This window comes from Pteronotus mesoamericanus, unplaced genomic scaffold (assembly GCF_021234165.1).
Source record: "Pteronotus mesoamericanus isolate MK-2021 breed Mesoamerican mustached bat unplaced genomic scaffold, CSHL_Meso_final scaffold_54, whole genome shotgun sequence".
Taxonomy (NCBI): domain Eukaryota; kingdom Metazoa; phylum Chordata; class Mammalia; order Chiroptera; family Mormoopidae; genus Pteronotus; species Pteronotus mesoamericanus.
Genome location: NW_026555321.1, coordinates 25,276,878 through 25,302,989, shown reverse-complemented (window position 1 = coordinate 25,302,989; position 26,112 = coordinate 25,276,878). Strand labels below are relative to the sequence as shown.

Sequence of the window (26,112 nt, the reverse complement as noted above, 5' to 3'; positions counted from 1 at the left end):
CTCCTCTGTTGGTTTCCTTCTAACCCTGCTGCTGGTTCTTCTCATCTCCCCAACCTCTCAGTGTTGGGATTCCTAGACCTTTTCTCTTCCCTATATACTCTAACTCTCTTGGTGATGCTCAGTCTAATTCTTAGCACCTAATTTAAACCTTTAGCCCAGACCTCTTTAATTCCCAATTCATACCCCACTGCCTCCTTGGTATCTCTACTGGATATCTAATAGGCTTCTAGAACTTAACATGTCTATAACCGAGTTCCTGAATTTTCCTCTCCAAACTTTCTTCTTTTAGTCTCCACTCTGGTCCAAGTCACCTTCATTTCTCTCTCCTCTTCTCCTGCTGCTTCTCTCCTTACCTTTTCAATGGCTTTCAACTTAGGAGCTCAGAACTCCCCAGTGGTATTTCCCCCATTTTATACCTATTTTACTTGTTAACGTTTTTGCATTTATGACAGTTTCTGGAGCTAGCGCCCATTTTAAATAACAGCCTCAGTACTGAAGTTCTTGAATGAGGCAGCTTGATAGAAACTGAAGATGGCTTTGTGTACAGTATTGTTAGGACAGCGTGTTCTAGATGTACATATCCTAATTATGTTTTTTGAAAATTTTCTTATAGGCAAAATGTCAGTATTATAAGAAAAAACGATTGGAGCAAGAAGAGACTATTGCTTCTTTGCAAAAGGATATTTATAGATTAACAAAGGAGGAGGAAGAGCGCATTGTCACTCAAAACAGAGTGTTTTCTTATCTCTGCAAAAGAGTTCCTCACACCATCTTGGATAGACAGTAAGGTTTGCTTCATAAATTGATATGTAGATAGATTCATCATTTTTTTTTAAAACTGATTTTATCTTGAGAATGGTTATGTATATCTCATAAACAGGGTTCTACTCTATGTAGTAGGATAAAAATCTCCAGGATTTCTAAGCAAAGAAATTAAGCCTAGAGACAGAATGGCAAGTTGGTAATGAGTTATAATAGCCTAGGTGAGAGGTAATGAAGTGAAGGCTGTGTTAAGGCGAAAAGCGAGTTATTGCAGAGGTGGACAGAAATTGTCCAGACTGACTGGCTATGGTTGTTGAAAGAAGGAGGGGAATTAAAAGATTGTTAGATTGCATGCTAGGTTTGGGGAATGGGGAGGGAAGATGACGAATTTGTTTATGGACGTGTTCTTAGAAATCCGTCAGCCATGTAGAAATATTTGGTCTGTAGTAATAAGGACCAAACTCCAGAGAACTTCCAAATTTCAGATAGACATAGAAGAGGCAAAGGAGAAGTTACATGTATTTGGGTGTCAGGATAACCAAGGAACAGAGTGTTTGAAGAAGGAGAGGTTGTTAGGAAGTATTACATGCTGCCTCATCAGGTTATGTGTTTGCCTTCCTCCTGTCTTATTTGCTCAGAATTCCCAGTTTGACACGCAACTCCTCCCTGAAAGTTTATTGAAGGTAGCAGGTAACAATCACCCAGAATGAGTGAAGGGTGATTCTAGAAGGAAAAGATAGAAATGGAATGGTAGCAAAAGGGAGAAGCGTAGGGGTGAGGGTGCTTGTGAAGGATATAAAGGAGATTAAAGCATGTCTGCAGGATCATATGAAAGCTGGTATATGTTGGGATGGGGAAAGGTCAAAGAGAAAGAATAATCCAGAAAGTTTTATTAAAAGCACAACTGGTTGAATTAGTTTTGAAGGGAGGAGATGGGTAAGTTTCCCAAGATAGGAGGGACATAGTATGAATTCTTACTTTAAAAAGAATAACATGTGAAAGTATAGTGTTAGTTTCTTTTTCTTTGTGGATTTTTTTAAATTACAAAAGCAGTACATGCTTATAAAAATTCAAACAATATAAAAGTGTTTAAAGTAAAATGTTATAGACCTGCTTACCTCTCCTAATTCCAACATCCTAGAGATAACCACTTTTAATAGTTTGGTTTGTGCTCTTCCTAGTGTTTCCCAACACTAGAGACAGTTTTTTATTGTGTGGGGTTGTTGTGTTCATTGATGAACTTTTAGCATCCGACCTCCTCCCCATCTAGTCATTGTGACACCGAACTGTGTTCTCTAGATTATAATATTATCCCCTAGTTAAGAACCTGTAGAGTTCTTTGTCAATACATATACAAAATCACATACAATTCTTTCTTTTTAAAAAAAATAGTAATATTATACTTTTGGCTATACAACAGTCATTTCCTCTTACTCCTTATGAGGACATACAAATTTACATTATTTCTTCTTATTTTTCATTGTATTTTATTGATTGTGCTATTACAGTTGTCCCGATATTTCCCTCTTTACCCCCCTCCACCCAGCACCCCCCACTCCCTCAGGCAATCCTCACACCATTGTTCATGTCCGTGGGTCATGCGTGTAAGTTCTTCGGCTACTTCATTTCCTGTACTGTACTTTACATCCCCATGGCTATTTTGTAACTACCAATTCGTACTTCTTAATCCCCTCACCTCTTCACACGTTCCCCCACACCCTCCCCTCCTGAATCTGGCAATCATCAAAATGCTCTTCATATCCATGATTCTGTCTCTGTTCTTATTTGCTTAGTTTGTTTTTTAGATTCAATTGTTGACAGGTATATATTTATTACCATTTTATTGTTCATAGTTTTGATCTTCTTTTTCTTCAATAAATCCCTTTAACATTTCATATAATAATAGATTTGTGATGATGAACTCCTTTAGTTTTTTTCTTGTCTGGGAAGATCTTTATCTGCCCTTCAATTCTAAATGATAGCTTTGCTGGACAGAGCAATCTTAGCTGTAGGTCCCTGCTTTTCAAGACTTTGAGTATTTCTTGTCAATCCCCTCTAGCCTGCAAAGTTTCTTTTGAGAAAGCAGTTGACAGTGTTATGGGAATTCCCCTGTAGGTAACTAACTTCTTTTCTCTTGCTGCTGTTAAGATTCCCTCTTTATCTTTAACCTTTGGCATTTTAATTATGATGTGTTTTAGAGTGGGCCTCTTTGCATCCATCTTGTTTGAGACTCTCTGTGCTTCCCGGACTTGTATGTCTATTTCCATCACCGAATTAGAGAAGTTTTGTTTCATTATTTTTTCAAATAGATTTCCAATTTGTTGCTCTTTCTCTTCTCTTGGCACCACTGTGATGCAGATGTTGGAATGCTTGAACTAGTCCCAGAGGTGGCTTACACTATCCTTGTTTTTTTGGGTTCTTTTTTCTTGTTGTGATTGGTTGCTTTTTGCTTCCTTATATTCCAAATCATTGATTTGATTCTTGGCTTTATTCACTCTACTGTCATTTCCCTGTAAATTGCTCTTTGTTTCAATTAGCGTATCCTTTGTTTCTGACTGGATTTTTTTTATGTTGCTGAGGTCCTCAGTAAGTTCCTTGAGCATCCTAATAACCAGTGTTTTGAACCCTGCATCTGATAGGTTGCTTACCTCCATTTCATTTAGTTCTTTTTCTGGAGTTTTGGCCTGTTCTTTCATTTGGGCCATGTTTCTCTGTCTCTTCATTTTGGAAGCCTCCCTGTGTTTGTTTCTATGTATTAGGTAGAGCTGCTTTGACTCCGTATCTTGGTAGCATGGCCTAATGTAGTAGGTATCCCGTAGGGTACAGTGGCACAGCCTCCCCCATTACCCAGGCTGGATACTTGAGCTATGCCCTTCATGTGGGCTGAGTACACATTCCTCTTGTAGTTGAGCCTTGGTTACTGCTGGCAAATCAATGGGAGCGATTTACCCATATCAGTCAGCTACAAGGACTGGCTGACCACTGAACACCAACCTCTGCCCTCCATGGAAAATCAGCTGTTAGGGGCAGGATGGTGGTGCTCTAATGTGGTCTGTCGCTGTCCACTGGGTGTGCAGGCTCTAGGGTTTCCTGGGCGGTGCAGGTCAAGGTCAGCCCCCACCTGTGGTTTGCCTGCCTGAGTTATAAAATGATTTGAGATGGCTGCTACTTGTGCTGGGCTTGGAGATTCCCAGGTGAAACCAAGTTGTAAATCTAGGCTGGCTGCTGCTGGTGCCATACCTGGGGCCACTTAGCAAGAGGTATGGGGGCTGGGAGCTCACTAATGTTGGCTGTTAGTTGTTTGAAAGGATTTAGGAAGTTGTAAATCATGAGCCAAGACCAGCCATTCTTATGGAAAAACAGCTTGGGTGAACCCATATTGGGTGGGATGCAGTCTCAGGGGATCTCCAGGGCAGGGCAAACAGTGTTAACCACTTTGATGGAGTTTCAGATATGGCACCTGCCTGCTGGCTCTGTGGCTCTGTTGGGGGAGGGCTCAGGAAAGGGACAGTGGCCTCTGTCTACCTTTCTGTCCAATTGAAAGCTGTCTCCCAGCTCTTGCCTTGATGCCAGACACTTCAGTTCCTCCCTGTATGTCACTTGTGCCTTTCAAGCTCCTACCCTAGTGCCAGGGCTCAGAGGGAGTGAGTCTGAGTAAGTCCGTGTGTGGGTTCTTTAAGAGGAACTGCTTGGACTCCAGAAGTTTCTTTCACTGACTCAGTCTGTACTGGTTTTGTAGCCAGAAGTTGTGGGGACTTATCTCCCTGGCAGGGGAACCCTTGCCTGGGTGGCCTGGTGTGGGACTTGGACTCCCTGCTCCGGAGATAATCCCTCCCATATTTTTATCCACCTTATGTGGATATGGGACCAGGCCATTCCTCGTCTCTGCCCCTTCTGTCAGTCTGGAGGGATGTTGTTTCTTTAATTCTACAGTTGTCAGACTTCCATTCAGCTCAATTTCCGACAGTTCTTAGTGATTTTTGTTGTAATTTTGATGTAGTTGTGTGAGGAGGCAAGGCACCTTGACCCGAAGTCCACACTATTTCTTCTAATGCTGCATCATTTTCTATAGTATGGATGCGCCCTTACTTATTTAACTTTTTCCCTGTTGAAGAATAAATTGTTTCTCAGTTTTCACTTTTCTAAATAATGGTACAATGAGCAACTTTGTTCATTTTGAGTTATAAACTTGGGCAAATATTTCTGTGCGCGTGATTGCTAGAGAGAGGCAGAATTGTTGTGACAAGGAGAATATACATTTAATATGTTGAGATATAATGTTTGTGGTTATTTTTAAAACTATACTTTGAAAATAATATAAAATATATGATTTAGTATAATACTTGTGGCAAAACTACTTAAAATGTAAATTTGCTAGATTATCTGTGCATTTGTCACTGTAATTTTAAATTATGTAGAGAGAATAGTAAATGCTACAATATCACATTTTGAAAATAATTCGATTTATTTTCTGGGTTCTAGGTTGCTTTGCCTAATTGATTACTATGAATCTAAAATTAGAAAACTTCATAAACAAAGGTATGACTAATTATGTATTACAATTTTTAAAGTAATTATCCAGTCATGAATCACACCAAAAGTTTTCATAGCCTTTGAAACTTAAAATATGCTTTGGAAATCTAAGTAATATGTAACTATGAACTTTTTTTAATAAAGATCTTAAGACTCTACTTTACTACTTATTTTAAAATGTATTGTTGCATTTATATTAAATATATATATTTACTTCACCAAGATATTAGTCACAGAAAAAATATAATTTACTTTACATTTTGAAATATCATAATTCATTCTACTGATGTCATGAGTCATTGGATAGTTACTGAGTATATTCACAAAGTGCATAGGATTACATTACCAAAAGTACAGTTTAATTAGTATGCAGATTTATATGAGATAAAGATAAAATGTCATAGTGAAAAATGAGGCATGTAGAGTAAAACACACTTGTCACCTCTGATTAAGGGTAAAGATTAAAATAATGGCCTTTGACTAACCTAAAACAGCTGAAGGATATCTAAAGCCAAATAGTCTAATGTGCTTTAATATAAGATAGTTAAAACAGTAGCTATTCTGTTTCATTGCTTATAGATGGAACAGTTCTGTTAACAGATATTTATTTGAGCACCTTCTTTGTGCCATGTTCCTTCATAGGTACTAAGGATATCATAATAGACAAAGCAGATAAATTCTCCATTTTCGTCAAGCATACATTCTAGTATTCTTTTTTTTTTTCATTTTTTATTGTATTTTTCTCACTTCCATTTATACCCCTGTACCTTCTTCCACTTCTACCTCCCCCCTAACCCCCGCAATCACTGCACTATTGTCAGGACCAGTGACAGAACTGTTCGGGTTGCTGATTTCTTCTAGCTCTTTGGGGACTGTTTAAAAAAAAGGGAGTAGGATGGAGGGAAGACAAGAAAAGAACAACTAATGATAGAATAATTCTTTACTTCATTCTATTCATAAAGCAGTATTGTAAGTAACTTCATGGGCCTTCTGATTTTCAAATAAAATTGTTATCTTTTAGATGGTAGGTTTGGTGTTAGATTCTACAGAGATAGGACAAAGTTCTGGATGTGGTCCTTTGTAGAATTTTACAATCTGTTAAGGGAGATAAAGTGTAACCACATAATAATTAAGAAAAATAATGTGAGATTTAAAAACACTAATAATGTCAAAATAATTACTAAAAATTATACAGACAGTAATATAGGAGTATAAAACAAGAACAAATTAGTGACCAGGGAAGCTTTTACACAGCATATGGAGGTTGTACTTGAGCCTGAAGAATAAGTAAAATTTGGGAAAGGAGAAAGGTAAAGAAGTAGAAGTCATTTTATACTGCTTGGATGTTATGAGCAAAAATGCCTACATAGAAAAGTGTAGACTTTCTTATGGCATTGTAATTAAACCAGTTAGTTTGGAATTCAAGGGATTTGTTGGTATATTGATAGATAAAGGTCATAATCTATAGAGAGCAGTCATTCAGATGCTGGACCAGGGGGAAGCTGGAATGGGAAGACATCATTTGTCTTGGAAAAAAGGAAAGCATTCCTTCTTTTAATATGGCAAAAGTGTGTGATAGGGTTATAAGTATGTGTATTAGGGTCCTTAAGGTAAACAGAACAAGTTAGGTGTACATTTATGTAGAGAGAAAGATATATCTTAAAGGAATTGGTTTATTGATTGTGAGGCTGGCAAGTCTGAAATCTATGAGGCAGGCCTGCTGGCTGGAGACCCAGGGAAGAGTTGATGTTGCAGTGTCGAGACTGAAGATATTCAGGAGGCAGAATACTGTCCATTTTGGAAGTCTCAGTCTTTGCTTTTGAGGCTTTTAACTAATTGCACGAGGCCCACCCACATTATGAAGGTTAATCTGTATTACTCAGAGTCTATTGGTTAAAATGTTAATCACATCTGAAAAATAACTTCACAGCAATATCAAGACTGTTGTTTGGCCAAACAGCTGGACGCCAGAGTCTAGCCAAGTTGACGTTAAAATTAACAGTGATAATATGCAAGAGTAAAGAGAAGGAAAATGAAGAATTTCATGGCTGGAGAGGCCGCAAACTCTTACACTCACAGAATCAAGAAAACAGTGACAATGACTGGGGGTGGTTAGATGGGGACTGTGGCAAAGTGGAGAGCTGTGCACCCCCTGTCTTAAGGGGGCGGTTACTGAACCCTCTCGCCCAGCTAATGCCATGCAAGCATATGTGCCCAGCGTGGCTAGATCTGCTGGAGTTTCAGGAGAAGCTACAAGCTTTGATTTACAAATGAAATCAGATTTTTAATGTTCACAATTAACTCAATGCTTTAAAAAATATTGTATGGCCCAAACCAAGTATTAGTTACAACCTGATGCCTATGTCCTTAAGTAAATGTTAATCTAGATTCAGGGGTTGGAGAAGTTTTTTCTGTAAAGAGGCAGACAGTAAATATTTTAGGCACTTTAGACACTTTAGTCTCTTGCAGCTACTCTACTGTTGTAGCGTGAGATCAGCCATAGATGATATGCAAATGAATTAGCATGGGTTCCATAAAACTTTAATTATTAAAACCAATGGCCTGCTAGAAGTAGCCCCCCCGAGCGGCAGTTTGCTGACTGCTGATCTAGATAATGAAGAGAGTTTGGGACTTTTAGCAAGGGAAGGTTTAGCATAGCCATCATTGAAGCCTTTCATGTAGAATATGGTGTGAGAGGTTGCCTCTGAAGTCGTGCAAACTGGGGTTCTCTGACTAAAAACGACAAAAGGATCGATGCCATTGTGTGTGAACAGTGTTGAATTTGGTTGTCACGAATTTGAAGTGAAACTCTGAGACCGAAGAATGAGACACTTGGATAAAATGAATTTTTCACTTAATCCCATCATCACCTTTGTAGCTAAAGTGAAATATTTTGGCCTGTACAAACTGCTTAGGTCAGATATTGGGGTTGAATGTCTCTCATTAAGGGAGAAGGAGGTAGGAAGAAAATAGTAGCTACATTATAAATAATGTTCTTACAGATGAGAAAATTAAAAGACATTTAAACTTTGCAATAATGCGGAGTCTCTTTTAAGGAGAGGGTTTTGAGTTCATGGACTGAACAGAGTTTATAAGCTCAGCCCCCTTTCTAAGAGTGAGTACTAACTTGATAGTGAGACAGCGGCAGCTTCAAGGTGGATTTTGAGATCTACAGATAGGATATTAGCATCACCTGAAGAAGCAGGAGTACTGTAAAAGGAAAGTATAATAATTAACAAGTATTGTTACTAAAGAAGAGGTGATGGAAGAGTTTAAAGAAAAAAGAAGTGAAAGGAGAAAATGAGGGAACACAGGCTATAGTTGGAGGCCTAACTGGGACAAAAACAGGAAGCATAGGAGAAGGAGGCATGTACCTGCAGAGCTAGAGGAGCAAGACCAGGGAAGAAGACAGACAAGGACATGGGCCTCTTGCAGAGTCAGCATTGTTCAAGGTTTTTCCCATCATGAAACACCAAAAGTGATGTTTGTGTGCCACACTGGGGTAACCAGACAAAGCTGCAGTTGGAAGCACCTGGCTCAGGAACTCTGAACACCCCAAGCCTTACCCAGTTTTCCTGAGGGCTGAGGGGGCTGACTATTCTGGCACATCTGTAGCCCTTTGCACAGCACCCTACCATTTGGGGGCTCTGCTTTAGGGCATGGGATTGAGAAGGCCTCCCCACAGGGACTTGTGAAGGACAGTTCCTGAATATTGTGAGCTGGTATTCCTTTTTGTCTCCATGCATAAGGAAACTCAGAAAGCAAAGGAAGCAGCAATCAAGGCTGTAGAAATGTGAATACAAGCATACCTTGTCTCATTGCACTTCTCTTTATTGTGCTTTACAGAGGTGTCACATTTTTTACAAATTAAAGGCAAGACCCTTTGTCAGCAAAAACACTGTGTGACTTTGCTTTATTGTAGTGGTCTGGAAGTCTTAGCATGCTACAACCTCTGAAGAAGGAAAGGTAAATTTTAAAATGATAGGCTCTCAGCTGTGTTACTCTACCTACTTTTCTTTACCCAATATTAATATATCAATATAGATTACATGGAATATATTGCTCGTTATTTGCAATAGTATTTCTGTTGCTTGTGGAAAGGATTGAAGAGCTAAGGAAAACAACAAAGGAAGAAAACCTAGGAGGCTCAAATGGAGTTTCTTCTGAGATGTCAGGGGCATTTGAAAAGTTACCCCAAGGAAAATAGTTTTATAGTGAATTAGTAGTTGAGTGAAATTCTCTTGTCTGATTTTATTCTCTTTAGATAGAAATTTTAAAAATGGCATTAGGAAATGGAAGCAGGTGACTTCGAGGTTCACTTCTGATCTCCTGAACATGATCACATTTGGATTAGGGAAGAAAATAAGACATAAGATTTTTTAGTTTTCATTCTTTCTCTTTATCCCGTAAGTAGCATCATCTTCAACATTTGGCCCCCCTTTGAGGCTTCTGGAGGCCACTGGAGAAAGGGTGGGGACGAATTTGGCTGTGGGGGTCGCAGGTCCAAATGAGGGCTTGGGGACATGCTTAGAATTGTGTTTCTACTTCAGGAAAATCTTTCAGTGCTAAATAAAGGACTACAGGAAAATAGCATGAGGATTCTTTTTTGAAATCCTTTTCCTTTAGGTGTGCATGCATTTAAAATCATCCTCCAGTCTAGGCCGTATCACCCTGAACGCGCCCAGTCTCGTCTAAAATCATCCTCCATATTAGGTTTCTCTTGAGAACAAGTGTAGCCATAATAGCAGATATTTTGGACTACATATAGGGAATGATGTGAGTGCGTAGGCTATGTAGCCAGGCAGATTTCAATTTGAATCTCGCCACTACTAGTTAGTATTTGTGTGACTTTCAGCAAGTTGTATACCTCATCTAAACATTACTTCCTCATTTGTTAAATGTGAAATAGTTTATATCTACCTAAGCACTTGTTATATATAATAGCTACTTAGTTACCCTTGTGATTAACCATCTTTCCTAAAATGGCCATTTGTTCAAGGCTAGAATATGTTTTAGGAGATTTGAGAGATACTAGTACAGCACTCTGCAATGGAAATATAATAAAAGACACAGACATAATTTTGCATTTTCAGGCAGCCAAGTTAAAAAGTAAAAAGAAACAAATGAAATGAATTTTAATATCTTATTTAACATTCTAAATATCATTTCAATATGTAATCAGTAAGAGCAATATTAACAAGTTATTTCATTTTTTCATATTAAGTCATAGAAATATGAATATTTTTACATAGCTTAGTTAAATTCAGACACTAAATTTTTAAAATTTTATCTTTATTGTATTCTGTTATCATGTAGTCCCCTTATAGCTCTCTCCCCACAGCACTCCCCACACCGTTGGCCATGTCCATGAGTCCTTTTTTCTTTCTGCTTCATTCCCTGCTTCAGTTTCACTAGGTATAATCTGTCTCTTCAAATTCTCTGATTCTTCTTGATTTATTTTTAGAAGATTGTGTTTCTAGGAATTTATCCATTTCATCCAAGTTGTCTAGTTTGTTGGCATATAGTAGTTCATAATATTTTCTTACAATCCTTTGTATTTCTTTGGTCTCAGTTGTTATTTCTCCTCTTTCATTTCTGATTTTATTTTTTTGGGTCCTCTTTTTTTCTTGTTGAGTCTGGTTAAAGGTTTGCCAGTCTAGTATATCTTTACAAAGAACCAGCTCTTGAATTCATTGATCTTTTGTACCTTCTTTTAGACTTTATTTCATTTATTTCTGCTCTGATCTTTATTATGTCCTTCCTTTTACTCACTTTGGGCTTTTTTTTTTTAGTCAAGTTCATTTAAGTGTAAGGTTAGAATTTTTTTTTTCTTTTTTTTTAGCTTTGGATTGTGGTGTCCTCATTTTCATTTGTTTCAAGGTATCTTTTGATTTCATCCTTGATCTCATTGACCCATTCATGTTATTGTTTAATAACAATATAACAAACTCTATTTAGCTTCCATGTTTTTATGTGTTTTTCATTGTTCTGGTGATTGATTACTAGTTTCATAGCATTGTGGTCCAAAAAGATCCTTAATACGATTTCAGTCTTCTTAAATTTATTGATACTTGTTTTATGTCCTAACACGTGGTCTGTCTGAAAAAATGTTCCTAGTGTATTTTAAAAGTAAGTATATTCTGCTGCTTTGGAATGAAATGCTCTGAAAATATCAATTAAATCCATTTGACCATTTAAGGCCACGGTCTCCTTTTTGATTTTCTGCCTGGAAAATCTACCCTTTGAAGTTAGTGGGGTGTCAAAATCCCCACCTATGACTGTATTTCTGTCAGTCTCTCCCTTTATGTCCATCAAGGTTTGCTTCACATATTAGGTGCTCCTATGTTGGGTGCGTAAATGTTTACTAGGTTTATATCCTCCTGTTGGAGTGTTCCCTTTATAGGAGAACTTCATTATAGGGAGTCCTTTTTGGTCTCTTACTATGGACTTTGTTTTAAAGTCTATTTATTTTGTTGGATATAAGTACTGCTACCCCAGTTTGTTTGGTTTTTTTTCCTTTATATTTGCATGAAATATCTTTTTCTAACTCTTTACTTTTAGTCTGTGTATATTTTTCTGAGGTGGGTGTCTTGGAGGCAGCATATATACAGGTCTTGTTTCTTATCCATTCAGCTGCCCTATGTCTTTCTGTTGGAGCATTTAAGCCATTTATATTTAAGGTGATTATTGATAGACACACGTAGTGCCATTTTATTGTTATACTGTTTTTCTCTATTCTTTTTTTCTTCTTCATAAAGTAAGCCCTCCAACATGTGTTGTATTACTGGTTTGAGGTTAACAAACTCTTTTTGCTTTTTCTTTTCCAGAAAGCTTCTTATTTCTCCTTTGATTTTAAATGATAACCTTGCTGGGTAAAGTAACCTTGGTTGTAGATCCTTGCTTTTCATCACCTTGAATATTTCACAACACTCCCTTCTGATATGAAATATTTCTGTTGAGTAATCAGATGACAGTCTATTTGGTGCTCCCTTTTAAGTAACTACCTACTTTTCTCTTGTGGCTTTTAGGATTCTCTCCTTGTCTTTAAGCCTGTCATTTTAATTACAGTGTGTCTTGGTGTAGGCCTCTCTGGGTCCAGCTTCTTTGGGACTCTCTGAGCTTCCCAGACTTGTGTGTCTTTTTCCTTCACCAGATTAGGGATATTTTTGGTTATTTCTTCAAATAGGTTCTCGAGTCCTTGCTTGCTGTCTTCTCCTTCTGGTTTTCCCATGATGCAGATGTTGTTATGCTTCATGTTGTCTAAAATGTTTCTTAAGCTCTCCTCATTTTTATAAATCTTTTATTCTTTTTGCTGTTCTGCCTGTGTGTTCTATTCTACCTTGTCTTCCAAATCACTGATTCAATCCTCTGCTTCATCTAACCTACTGTTTATTCCTTCCAGTGTATTATTTATTTCAGATATTGCATTCTTTATTTCTAACTGGTCCTTTTTTATGGGTTCTATGTCTTTTTTCATGGTGTCGAGTTTCCTTATAATTATTACTCTGCACTCTCTAGCTGATAAATGGCTTGCCTCCATTTCACCTAGTTCTTCTGGAGAATCTCTTGTTCTTTCACTTGAGGTCTGTTTCTTTGTCTTCTCATTTTGGACGCACTTTGTATTTTCCACCTTAGCTGTTAAACTAATTAGCTGTCAGACTGATCAGTTGTTAAACTAATGAATCTGTATTCAGCAGTCCAGGTTAAGCTCCACAGGGTGGGGCAGAGTAATTCCTGCAGATGGGGCTATTGCTTCCCCTCAGGCTGATGCCACTTGGAGGATATTGCTCTGCCTGAGAAATAAGGCTTCTGCAGTATAGGGAGTGACTCAGCACAGGGGTTCTGGCAGCTATTCCTTCAGTTTTCTCCCCAGAGCCACCAACCCTAGACTTCCCTTAAGCTTCTCTAGTCCACTCTGCCTTCCCTCTGCTGGAACCCAGGGTAAGTGGCTGTAAACAAAATGTTGTATTTTGGCCCTTTTAGAGGTTCTGGGTCTCCAGACATCTCTCCCTGGCAGACAGAAACCCTGCTGCTTTTCACAACTGGATATTATCTGGGTTTCTTTCCAACTCTGGTACTGGAGGCTGGGGAGCCCAGCTTGGGGGTTTAGATACCATACTTCTCATGGGGGAACCCCCCCCCCCAGCTACTGAAATATCCCTCCAGAATTTCAGCTGCCACCCATGGGAGCCCAGCTAGTCCTATCCTGCCTCCTCTGCTTTCCCTACCAGTCTTGTGGTGAAGTGGTTTCTTCTGTCTGTCCTTGGTTATAACACTTCTCTCCAGCTGTTTTTGGTTGGTTATTCAGGATGATTTCTCTACAATTTAGTTGTAATTCCAGATTGGTCTTGGGAGGTTAGTGTAGCTTCCACTTTCTCCTCTGCCATCTTGGATCTCTCCAGGTACTAATTTTTCATCATAAATACTTGATCTGTATTTAGATTTCATGAAGTTTACAGTTGAAAAATAGGTATAGATATCCAACTTGTTCTAAACATAACTAAATTTTTCTAGCAACTGAATTAAATATAAAAAATAGTTATTTCTTTAATATTTCCATTCATATTTCCAAAACTTGTTTTTCTTTTTTAGAATAATTGATTTGACTTTGAATCAAAGACATCTGTTTCAAAACTATATCCAACTTAAATAAATTCACTAGCTCTTATTTAACTTGGAAGGGTATTGTAAAATTGAAGAGTGACTCTAAATCTATCAATAGAAACAAAAAGTTCTTCAAAGTTTTCTTGTTTTAATAGCCAGTTTACATGAACTACTAATGAAAACTAAAATTTTCTACATATTGACTCATATTAGAAAAATGTGTAAAATATAAAAATCAATACTGATTTGTATTATGAAAAGTTTCCCTTTCAATATAAATTCTCATACCTATGAGCTAGTCACAAATAATGTTTTTTCTTTGGAGCAACAAATTTAGCTTACTCATATGTAGAGTCATATTGGTGAAAAACATAAATCACATAACCATTTTTTGTCTTTGAGTATTGAACCATCTTTTTTCTAGAAAATATATATATATTTTTAAAGATTTTATTTATTCATTTTTAGAGAAGGGAAGAGAGGAGGAAAGAGAGGGAGAGAAACATCAATGTGTGGTTGCCTCTTGTGTGCCACTTACTGGGGACGTGGTCCACAACCCAGGCATGTGCCCTGACTGGGAATTGAACTGATGACCCATTGGTTCGTAGGCTGGCACAATCCACTGAGCCACACCAGCCAGGGTTTTTTTCTAGAAAATACCGAATTCAAGTTAAACAGTGTAGTAAATCTTTGTAACTTCCATAACTCAACCAATGAGCATTGGCAAAAAACAGATCATTAAAATTCATTGTCTTCTCTTTGTTTCAACAGTTTAACAAACTGGCACAGCATTTGCATGTGTGTTGAATAATTTTAACTGTATATATGACACTTTTCATATCTGCTTCAGAAAACTGAGCACCAGTATTTCCAATATGTATGTATTATTCAGTATAAAAAAGCAATAAGAGAAACATGTTTTTTTTTTTAAATTCCAATAACTCTGGATTTTTGACCTAACAAAGTTGGAGCATCTTTCATTGTGATAAAAAATTATTTTTTTCATATATAGCTGAAATTCTTCTTTGACAGATATGTAAAATTCAAAAACACGTATACCACATGTTAGTTTGGTTTTTTTTTAAGGTCTGAAGCATTTCCTGGTAAATTTGGAAGTCTTTTTGAGACAAAACATTCCCAAAGTATTAATTGGGCATATGGCTCATCAAAAGATAAAAATATTTGACATTATTCAATTTTTGGATTAACTGATTTTTGACATTATAAGAAAGATCTTGTATTTTACAGGCAGTTGTTTTGGGGTTTAATTGAAGATTTTTCACTTTATATAAAATGTTTTGTTTCGTTATAATTTTCATACAAAATTTTCATACCTGAAATAACTTATTTTACTATTTTTACATTTAAAAACAATTTCTGTTTTTATGCAAGACGTCAGAATGTTTTATAGCTGACCAAAGTTACAAGCTCAGATTCTGCTTAAAAAATTATAAGATTTTGTTGGAGGTTTAATTTTGATTTCAGTGGCTAACTTCAAAGCTTTTTTGACTGTGTATTTGTTGAAAATGCCTGTTAACATTTTCTATTTTTTATCTTAAAATATTTTATATAACAACTAACTTTGTAAAATAACAGCTTTATTGAGGTATAATTCACATACCATAAAATTCACCATTTTACAGGTACAATTCAGTGATTTTAGTATATTCCCATAGTTATGTCCCTATCAGCATAATCAGTTTGAGAACTTGCTCATCACCCTATTGTGAAAACCCATACCCATTAGCAATTAGTCTCCCTGTCCTCCCTACCTGCTTACAACACAACTCTTAGTCAAACCCTAATCTACTTTATGTATTTATGAATTTTCCCATTTTGGTAATTTTGTATAAATTGAATCATATACAGTATGTGATCATTTTTTACTGGCTTGTACTTTGCATAATGTTTTCAAGGCTCATATTATAGTATGTATCAGTATTTCTTATTTTTATGTCTGAATAATAGTCTAGTGTATGGATATACCACATTTTGTTTATCCTTTTATCAGTTGATGGACATTTGGGTTGTTTTCACTTTTTAACTATTATAAATAATGCTATTATGTACATTTGCTTACAAGATTTTGTGTAGACATGTTTTCTGAGTTATGTGATTCTGTTTTACATTTCTACCAAGCAGTATTTGAGGGTTCCAATTTTTCCACATCCTCATCAACACTTGTTACTGTCTATCTTTTTAACTATAGCCATGCCAGTGGGTTTTAAGTCATATATCATTGTAGTTTTGATTTGCATTTCCCTAAGGACTAATAATGTTGAGAGGCTTTTTAAATGCTTATTGTCATTTACATTTACTTTTTGAGAAATGTCTATTCAAGTCCTTTCCCTAATTTTAAATTGAGATTAGTCTTTTTATTGTTGAGTTGCTAGAGTTCTTTATGTATTCTGGATGCAAGTTCTTTATCAGATTTGCAAATATCTCCTGTGGGTTGTCTTTTTTTCTTGATGGTGTCCCTGAAGCTCAAGAATTTTTAAAATTTTATGATGTCCAATTTATCTGTTTTTTCTTTTTTCACTTGTGAACCAATAGCATTTTCATTTTGTTCTGCAGCAAATCAAAATAGCATTCATTAGGAAATTTATGACATACCTTCTTTCGGTCTTTTTATTGTCCCAGTTGTACTGTTTCAGATGTTACCTCCATTTATTTCTGTTAAAAATCTCTTCATAATTATTTTTTAAATTGTAAAAATAATTTAGTTCGGAAAATGATAAATCTATTTAATTATTAATTATGATTTGTATAGGTAGCACCATAAATGCAGTATCAGAATAAACATATTACAATGTTATATGGGTTTATAGGAAAGAAAAACTACTCAAACTGAATCAATCCATTGACACTGACTAGAAAGGGGGTATGTTTGCACGTGGTACTACAAGCCACATGTACACTCAGTGCACATTAGGCTACAACAGTAGTACCTTAACATCATGTAACAAAGTCGAATTTAGCCCTAAATCATAAGGTTGTCGTTAGCAGAAAAATATTTTACACTGCTTCAGATTTTAAATTATTTTAATTAAGATTAAATGAGAAATTTTGTTTTTCAGTCACACTAGTCCTATTTCAGGTGCTCATTAGCCACACATACTAGTGTTTACCATATTAGCTCAGTGTTAGTGCATGATTGTTAAAAATAATAATAGTGATTTGCTAGTAGTACTTTGCAGTTTACAGAGTGCTTTAATATCTTTTGTTTACTTTTAACACCAGTCCTGTGAGACATATATGACAGATATTATCTCTATGTGACAGATGCAAAAGCAAATCTGAGAGATTAACCTACTACTCAGATAACACAACTGGTTAATGGTGGTGTAAGGACTTGAATTAGGACTATTACATCTGTAGCTTTGCCACTTATACTCTACATTTCTTCATATAGTTTTTTGGGGGGGGTTTTGGTGGCTTAAAAGCACTAGAAGGAAAAAACAGTATGCTTTGTTTGTTTATTCATTCAACAAGTGTTTTTTTTCACTCTTATACCTCATGCTCTTCTAGACAATGAGACACTGTGGAAACAAGACAAAGTTCTAGTTTGCATGGCTCTCACATTCTAATTAAGGTGATAATGAACAGATATACAACAATAGTACCTATACCTAACACCGTTCTCCGTGAGAACAAGTAGGAAATTTGGCTTAAATTTTAATTCATATTTAGGCTATCAAACCCTTATTGGATTGATTTAATTTATGTTAGCTAGATTTTTTTTTCTTTGAAGATAGATTTTTTTTCTTAAGAAGTATACTGCATGTATTTTTTCATAGGCAGTATAAAGAAGATGAAAGTCAATCAGAAGATGACTACAGAAGTCTTGATGCCTCACCAACTTATAAAGGCCTTCTCATGGTATGGGGACTACATGACTCATGAATACTTTTTCATAAAGCAAAATAATTATCTAGGAAAGTCAACTATTTTTCTATGAAATGTATTGCAGTCATTACAGAATCAGCTGAAGGAATCAAAAGCTAAGATTGATGTACTTTTAAGTGAAAAGCTGAATCTCCAAAAAGATTTGGAAACCAGGTAAGAGAAACTTAAGTCATTTTTATGTAACCTTTGGAAAATAAACATATTGGAATTTGAATAAGTCATTCTAGCCCTTTACTGTAAAACTACTCTTGGGGAAATTCATACTCATATTCATTTTAGTCAGTTGTCTTTAATATGATGGATGGAACAAGAACACATAAGTGGGCAAGTGAGGTGAGAAAATCAGAATCTACATTAAAAAGATAAAACTGGGTAGGAACTCAAAGTAGCTTCAGTCTTATAGTAGCAGGTTTCCCATTCCCAAATTCCTTTAGAACATCTTATTATTTCATTTTATCCCTATGTTGTGGGATAACTAAAAAGTTTAAGTGGCATACAACAGAAAGGCATATTTATATACAGCACACCTAACCACAAAAGTATGAGGCTCCACATGTTGACAGTGAGTAATAAGGAATGAGACTTTTCTTTCAACAACTTCTTTTTGGACACCTATTATGAGTTAAGACACTATCCTAAGCTCTAGTATAGTATCATGATCAAAACAAATATCTTGTTCTCATAAAGCTTATTCTTTAATCGAGAGAGAACTGATACCTACAGTTTAAGCCACTTTTATAAATTTTAAGAACCTGCCACATAGTAATATGTAAAATTATGATTATATAAATACACAGTAAAAGTTTTAAAACATTATGGGACTCATGAACAGTGAATTTGGGATAGTGGTTTTCTATGTTAATGCAAAGGAGAGGAATGACATTAATGAGGGACACATGGAGTTCTAAGTATATATAAAATGTTTTAGTTAAAAATTAGAAACAAATCTTAATAGTCAACTTTGATAGTGTAAAACTACTTATAAAAGAAATATTAAAACTATTTTACTATTTTCTAGTCTTGTCTGTACATTTGAAATATTTCTCTATAAAAGACAATTACTAGGTTAACAACAATAAAAATGGGTAAAAAGTTTTGAACAGGGAATGCAGAGAAGAAGAAATCCAGTGTTCAATAAACCCCTCAGTAGCAGTCATGAAATATTTTAAGAATTTTAACAAGCGTATTTGTTATAAGTAACAAGGTATACTCTATTGTTCATTCTTAAATATCTTTATAGTTTTATTCAATAAATTGAATATATTCAACATGATTTATTTTCTGCAGGCCCACACAGCATGAATTAAGACTTTATAAACAACAGGTGAAGAAACTGGAGAAAGCCCTAAAGAAAAACATCAAGTAATTATATTTTACCAAAGTTACAAATTTATTAAGCTTTTGTATTTGACAGGTTAGCTTACCTCATGCTTACCTCATAGTGGGCTTGGCTTGAAATTACCAGGCTGGTGGAGGGAAATGATACTAAAAAGGGTTATTTCTGGCTCCACAGGTTAAAAACATTTCTGTTGTGTTGGATTTAGCTATATGTAAATTTAATTTATTTCTTGTCGTTCAGTTACAGTTGTCCTGCCTTTTTCCCTATTGCTCTCCCCTGCCCGGTCCCCACCACCGCCACCCGCTGCCACTCCCTCAGTCAGTCGCCCCCATTGCCCGTGCCCGTGAGTCCTCTGTTCGTGTTCCCTTGCGGCCCCTCCCCCTTCTTTCCCCCCTTATCCTCCTTTCCCCTCCCCTCTGGTCACTGGCAGTTTGTTCTTTATTTCCAAGTCTCTATTTTGCTCATTTGTTTGTTTGTTGTTAAAGTTCCACTTATAGGTGAGATTATATGGTATTTGTCTTTCACTGCCTGGCCTATTTTACTTAGCATAATGGTCTCCAGTTTGATTTAGCTGTATGTTAATTTTAAGCAAGAAGAAGAAAAACTTATTTGCCTGATACAATAAAGGGCAAGATTTTAACTAGAAAATTATCTTTCAAGGTCATGGAGGAATTGTAAGAGAATCACTGAAATTAGAAATGACAAGCCCCAAATTTTTGTTGGTAGTGGCCATGACCTGAAGAATATATAGCTTCATCATACTTTAAAAGTGCCAGAATGAATGCAATGAGTCATTCATATTCACCACTTGCATCTTTCTTGACTTTGAAAAGCACGTACTCAGAGAAGTTTCAAAAAATGTGTCCTCCAATAGTGATAGTATTTTCTAAAGAAATCTATGGGTACTCTTTGGTTCAAGGGAATAGGACTTGAGGGAGCATTGGGATGAAATATTTTCAAAACTATATGAGTTAATATATGTGTGAGATGTATTAAATGTATTAGTGTAAGCTGTTTCAGTTTTTAGTCACAGCTGTGTTTCCACCTTCTTATGGCAAAGCATGCCACAGTGAAAGGCAAGTTTTCTGGATACCCAGGAATTACATATTGAGTTAAATTAAAACAGTAGGGAAGGAAAACTTAAAAAGAGAGAAGTGGAAAGTTTGGAAAAGCTGCATTTGTTCATTCAATTAATATTTTTGTTTCCTTCCTACTTCTGTTGCTTGACATTTTGGGTACCTATAATATCTCTTACTGTCTGCTTGGCATTTCAGGTACTGGAATTACAGTGCTAAACCAAATAGAAAAGGTTCCTGTCCTCAAGGAGATTACGTGAAGGGAAAAGGACAGTGAAAATAGACAAAACAGTTTTGATATAGAAGTACTTAAATGTAAAATAGCATAAGAGTTGTTATTGTGTGAGTTTTTGGACAAGAGGTGGCGGTGACATGGTCAGAGATGGTAGTCATGGAGATGGTAAGTGTTTGGAATATTAGAAGTAGCACTGAGAGGATTGGTGATGGATTGAACATAGGCAGCTGGGAAGGAAAAATCAAGACTCCTAAGTTTTAAGCCTGAGTAACTAGGTAACTGTTGATGCATTAACTGAGATGGGAAAATTGGTTGAGAAGCAACTAGTGAAAGGAGGAAGTAAGGAGGTAAAAAGTCAGGAGAAAGTGTAGGGGAGGAAAAACTTTTCGTAGACCCTTTTACGACTCTCGCTGTGCCTGAAAATTAAGCTGACAAAGACAGATTAACATGAGAAAAGCACACAAATATATTGAATGTAAGTTTTAGGTGAGTTAGGAGCCTCCTTAAGGAAATAAAGACTTGAACAAGCAGTTAAGCCTGAGTGTTTTTATACTAGATTTGATGAAGAGAGGAAAGCTGTGGGAAAATGTGATAGGACAAAAGAGTGAGCTAAGGGTAGGAAACTGGAGGAAACTCAGATTCTTCATGTTGTCTCTCTGTCTTCACAGATGAAGACGCCCCTTTCCTTCTGGTACAGGGAGGGTGCCTGTCACTTGAGGGTCTTATGATCTGCTTCAAGAAAGAAAAGGGGAGTTCAGAGAGTCTTTCCCGTACCTGCCATTTTTCAAACCCCTTCAGCTTAAAATATTTCTTAGGTTAAAGTGGCATTTTTATTTTATTTTTTATTTATTTTCTTATTTCACTGTTTTTTACCTTATTATTCTTGTTTATTCTACTACAGTTGTCCCAATTTTCCCCCTTTACCCTTCTCCGCCCAGCCCAGCCCCCGCTCCTACAGTCAGTCCCCACACTGCTCTCCATGTCCATGGGTCACTCATGCATGTTCTTTGACTAATCTCTTCCCCTTCTTTCCACCATTCACTCCTCCCCACCTACTCCTGGCAGCTGTCTGTTCCGTGTTTCCAGGACTCTTGTTCTGTTTTGCTTGTTAGTTTATTTTGTTCATTAGATTCCTCTTATAAGTGAAATAATATGGTATTTGTCTTTCAGTAAGCCGACTGGCTTATTTCACTTAGCATAATAACTTCCAGTTCCAACTGTGTTGTTGTAAAAGGTAGAACTTCTTTCTTTCTGCTGTGTAGTATTCCACTGTGTAAATGTACCACAGTTTTTAAATCTATTCATCATGGGCACTTAGGCTGTTTCCAACACTTGGCTATTATAAATAATGTTGCTGTGAACACAGGGGTGAATAAGTTATTTGAAATGGATTCTTAGGGTATATTTCCAGCAATGGAATTGCTGGGGCAAAAGGCAGTTTATTTTTAATTTTTTGAGGAAATACCGTACTACTTGCCACATTGGCTGCATCAATCTGCCTGGCAACCTTTGGGTTCACAGGCTAACACTCAATCCACTGAGCCACACCAGCCAGGGAGTTTTAAAGTGGCATATTTTTTAATTGACTTTTCTAGAGAGAGAAAGGAAGGGATGGAGAGAGAGAGAGAAACATTGATTTGTTCTTTCACTATTTTTGCATTCATTGGTTGATTCTTGTATGTGCTCTGATTGGGGATTGAACCGGCAACCTTGGTGTATTGGGGTGACACTAACCAACTGAGCTACCCGACCAGGGCTGGAGTGGCATATTTTGGAGTGTATATATCTTGATCCCTTGGAAAGGAATCTCATTGACTTCAAGACAAGTTTATCAGTTAAGATAAACTCACACATTAATGTACTTACATATACAGAGATAACATAGTCAACCCTTATTCTTCACAGATTCCATATTTGTGAACTTGCCTACCTACTAAATTTTATTTTTTAATCCCAAAATCAATATTTGCTGTACTTTCATAATCATTCATGGACATGCTCAACACAAACACTTCCAGCTGCTGAACAAGATGAGGCTCTTCCCTCTTGTTTCAGCCTTCTTACTATAAACTAGGATCCTTTTTGTTATCACAGTGCCACTTTCTCTTTGTCATTTTTGTACTTTTTATTGGTGATTTCTCCAAGGTGGTCCTCAAGTATAGTGTCAAAGTGCTGTCTAGTGTCCCTACAACTGTAATGAGCACTGTAATGTGCCTTATAGAAAAACTACATATGTTAGGTAAACTTCATTTAGGCATGAATTATAGTCCTGTTAGCTATTTCTTTAAACATTAACACACATAAAACTAGGTTATTTATTGATCAGTTGAGGAACAATAACCAGATGCATGAAGGAACCTGACCCTGTATTTCCCCTAGGAGCAATGGTTTAATTTAACATGGAGTCTTCTTGTTTAAGTTAATATTACAAAGAGATTAATTATAAAATTCTGTTGTTTGCCCTGGCTGGTGGGCTCAGGGTTGAGTGCCGACCTGTGAACTGAAAGATTGCCAGTTTGATTCCCAGTCAGGGCATGTGCCTGGGTTGTGGGCCAGTTCCCCAGGTGGGGGTGTGTTAGAGGCAATCTGTTAATATCTCTCTCGCACATCGATGTTTCTCTCCCACTCTTTCTCCCTTCCTTCCCCTTTCTCTAAAAATAAATAAATAAATAAAATCTTTAAAAAAATTCTGTTGCTAAGAAGTGATCAAACACGTTTGTTAGTGCAAGATAAACAAAGCACAATTCCATTTAATTTTTCAATGGTATTTTTATTTTGCTAGGAGGAAACAAAATCAGAATCCTATCACTCTGGTGTTGAGATGATAAGCGTTGAGGTGGTCAGTTAGACCAATCAGCCAAATTGAAATTAACAATCTAGGCTTCATTCACTTACAGCAAACGTATAAGCAAGGAGCCAGAAAGAAAAAGGCTGGGTTCTAGAGTTCCACTTCCCAGGGATTGGCACCAGGCAAAGGTCAGTCAGTGATGTGTAGAACAGATGGGGGGAAACATCTCACTGCCTTAGGAGCCTGGCACAGAAGACTCCTACCATTTCATGGGCTTAGGAGAAGGTCCAGTAGTGGAAAAATAGAGCCAGACTGCAGAAAAGAAAAGTTAAGGCTTTCCCCACCTCTTAAGGAGAAGGGAAAACTGCTTCTCTTAGAGCTTCCCTATAAAGAGGCCTCAGAATGGAGGCACCTGGGAATGCTGACATTCATGTGAGCATGGCCAGCTGGGAGTCGGGGGGAGGGGAGAGGTTGGGGGCGCTGAACTCTTGACAGCTACTCTTTCAAGAGATTTCGATGCACAGTCTGTGCACCAAGTCTGGTGTGGGGAGGAGCAGTGTACCCCATGAGGCTTTCCAGGCAAAGCCTGCATAAATTGCCTATGGTGTGGAATTTTGGCCTGGAACTGGATGCCCTCCTAGAAAAACACTGTCTTCAGAGTTGTAACTGCTAAATTGAAGGGCACTGCCCCTCTTTTCATTCTATTCATTTAAAAAAAAACCCTAGGGAGCCCTGGCTGGTGTGGCTCAGTGGATTGAGTGCCGGCCTACAAACCAAAGGGTCCCCGGTTCTATTCCCAGTCTAGAGCACATGCCTGGATTGCAGGCCAGGTCCCCAATAGGGAGTGTGCAAGAGGCAGCCAGATGTTCATGTTTCTCTCCCCCTCTCCCTTCCCCTCTCTAAAAATAAATATATAAAATTTTAAAAAAAATTTTAGAAATCCTAAGGAAAAAGAAAAAAAGGGAAAAAAAAACCCCCATAGGAATGTAGGGAAAAGAACTCAGGGAACATACAACTTTGAGAAGCTCACATTGATGCATGTGCACATGTGTTTTGTATCATTGTGGCTAAATTAGCATGATTTTAAAAGAAAATTCTCATTCCACTTTTCAGCTCATACCTTACCTTCAGAATGGGATCATGGAAAGGCTTCAGCAGGCACAAAAGCTCTAAAGTGTCTGCGCATAGAAACTTACAGAGATAACACAGCATATTTTAAGTTAAAAGGACAGTTTTTTAGTTTTCCTAGATTGCACAAAGAAACACATAGTATTCCTTAGCCACTCTTAGGACATTTTTATGGCCTTCAGGTCCTGCTCACTGCTTTGGAAACTACAAAACAACCCTAGCATATTTCTGAGTACGGCTTGTTCTGCTACAACATAGGTTTCTCAAACACTGTTAATTTAAAAAAAAGAAGAAGCTTTTCCTCTCCAGCTGCCTGAAGGTCACCGCCATCATGAATGGCACAATAACTATCTGGACTGAAAGTTTATGACTCGTACAGAAACAGTGGTCACCGATGATGGCCTTCTCCCTGGGAAGGCATGGGTACCTAAGACAAATTCCAGAAAAACAAGATGCTGTCTTTGTATTTGGATTCAAAACCCATATTGGTGGTGGCAAGACAACTGGCTTTGGCATGATTGATGATTCCTCAAGAAAACAACGAAAGGAATCCAAGAACAGAATGGAGAAAGTTCAGGGACCACAGAGGCCAGTGTTGGCACTGGCAAAAGGAAAGAGTAAAGATTCTGCAGTCACTTTATCTGTGGTGATGGTGCAGATTTTTCATGAGAGGATTAGTAAACTAAGAACTTAGAGGAAAGAAGTCAAAAATGAGAAGCAACAGTATTTATTTAGGATCAAAAAGAATTGATTACAGATTGATACAGAAACCCAAATAGTGTACCAATTACAGTATAAAGGCAAGGGGTTTTTATGAGAAACGAAGAACAATTATGTGAATAGAAGTGTTAATCTAAAAAATAAAAGGCCAAAGTGAGAGACAACAAGCATTTGTTTGAGATCCAAGAGAATAGCTATTCGGGAAGCACTGATTCAGGCAGAAACTCAAATAGTGTTCAGATTGGAGTTAATGGCAAAGGGCTTTTATGAGAAAAGGGAGGGGAATAATTACATGAATAGAAGATAGGAATCTCTATTGGTATTAGTAAGTAAAGAAGGGAATTCTACAGGTGCAGATAGGCTAAGATATTCTTTAGCTAAACATGGTAGTGCTAATTCTAAAGAATGTCTTGAATTTTCATTCCAGAATGTCTACTTTCCTGTTAGCTTTGCAAATAGTTGTTTGAAATACAGTGATGTTTTAGGTCCAGTCCAAAGATTATTTTGCCCAGTTTAAACATTCCAAAGGTTCAGGGAGCAAGACTGCAAGGTTATCTAACATTTAAATTCAAATATATCAATTTACTTGTATTCCCACTAGAGAGCATATTGACTTTTCTATGTCTCTTGTATTCTAGATAATATCCTCCTGGCACTGCCTTTTGGCAAAACTCCTCAGAACAATATGTTAATATGGTAAATAGGTAGGAAATCAAGTAGAATTATGTAGGATTAAGTAGGATTAAGTAGGATTTGAGATCTTTGTGTCTACTAGAGAAAAAAGGTTGACTTTTTACCCAGAGCTTATGCCATTTATTTATTTTTTTGGTCATATTCTCACCAGAGAGCAGAGAAGAGCAGTTGAATGAAGATCAAGGGCAATACATGTGACTGGAGTAGATAATGATAGGGTAGTAGTAGTAAGACGAGGTAAGAAAGGAGTCAGGAGGAATATTGGGTCAGGACTGACATCATGGAAGGATTCAAATGCCAACCCAAGGAGATTAGGTTTAATTCGCAA

The 26,112-nt window shown here is 36.9% G+C and overlaps 1 protein-coding gene across 1 annotated transcript in view; it reads left to right on the top strand.

The window, feature by feature from the left end:
- The window catches only part of CEP70 (centrosomal protein 70), a 61,043-nt gene that overhangs the window by 22,118 nt on the left and 12,813 nt on the right, over positions 1–26,112 (top strand). The window contains exons 6-10 of the mRNA XM_054595043.1: positions 614–783; positions 5,245–5,301; positions 17,697–17,778; positions 17,870–17,958; positions 19,093–19,167. Of these exons, the coding sequence (XP_054451018.1) occupies positions 614–783; positions 5,245–5,301; positions 17,697–17,778; positions 17,870–17,958; positions 19,093–19,167 (473 nt within the window). The remainder of the gene's footprint in view (positions 1–613; positions 784–5,244; positions 5,302–17,696; positions 17,779–17,869; positions 17,959–19,092; positions 19,168–26,112) is intronic.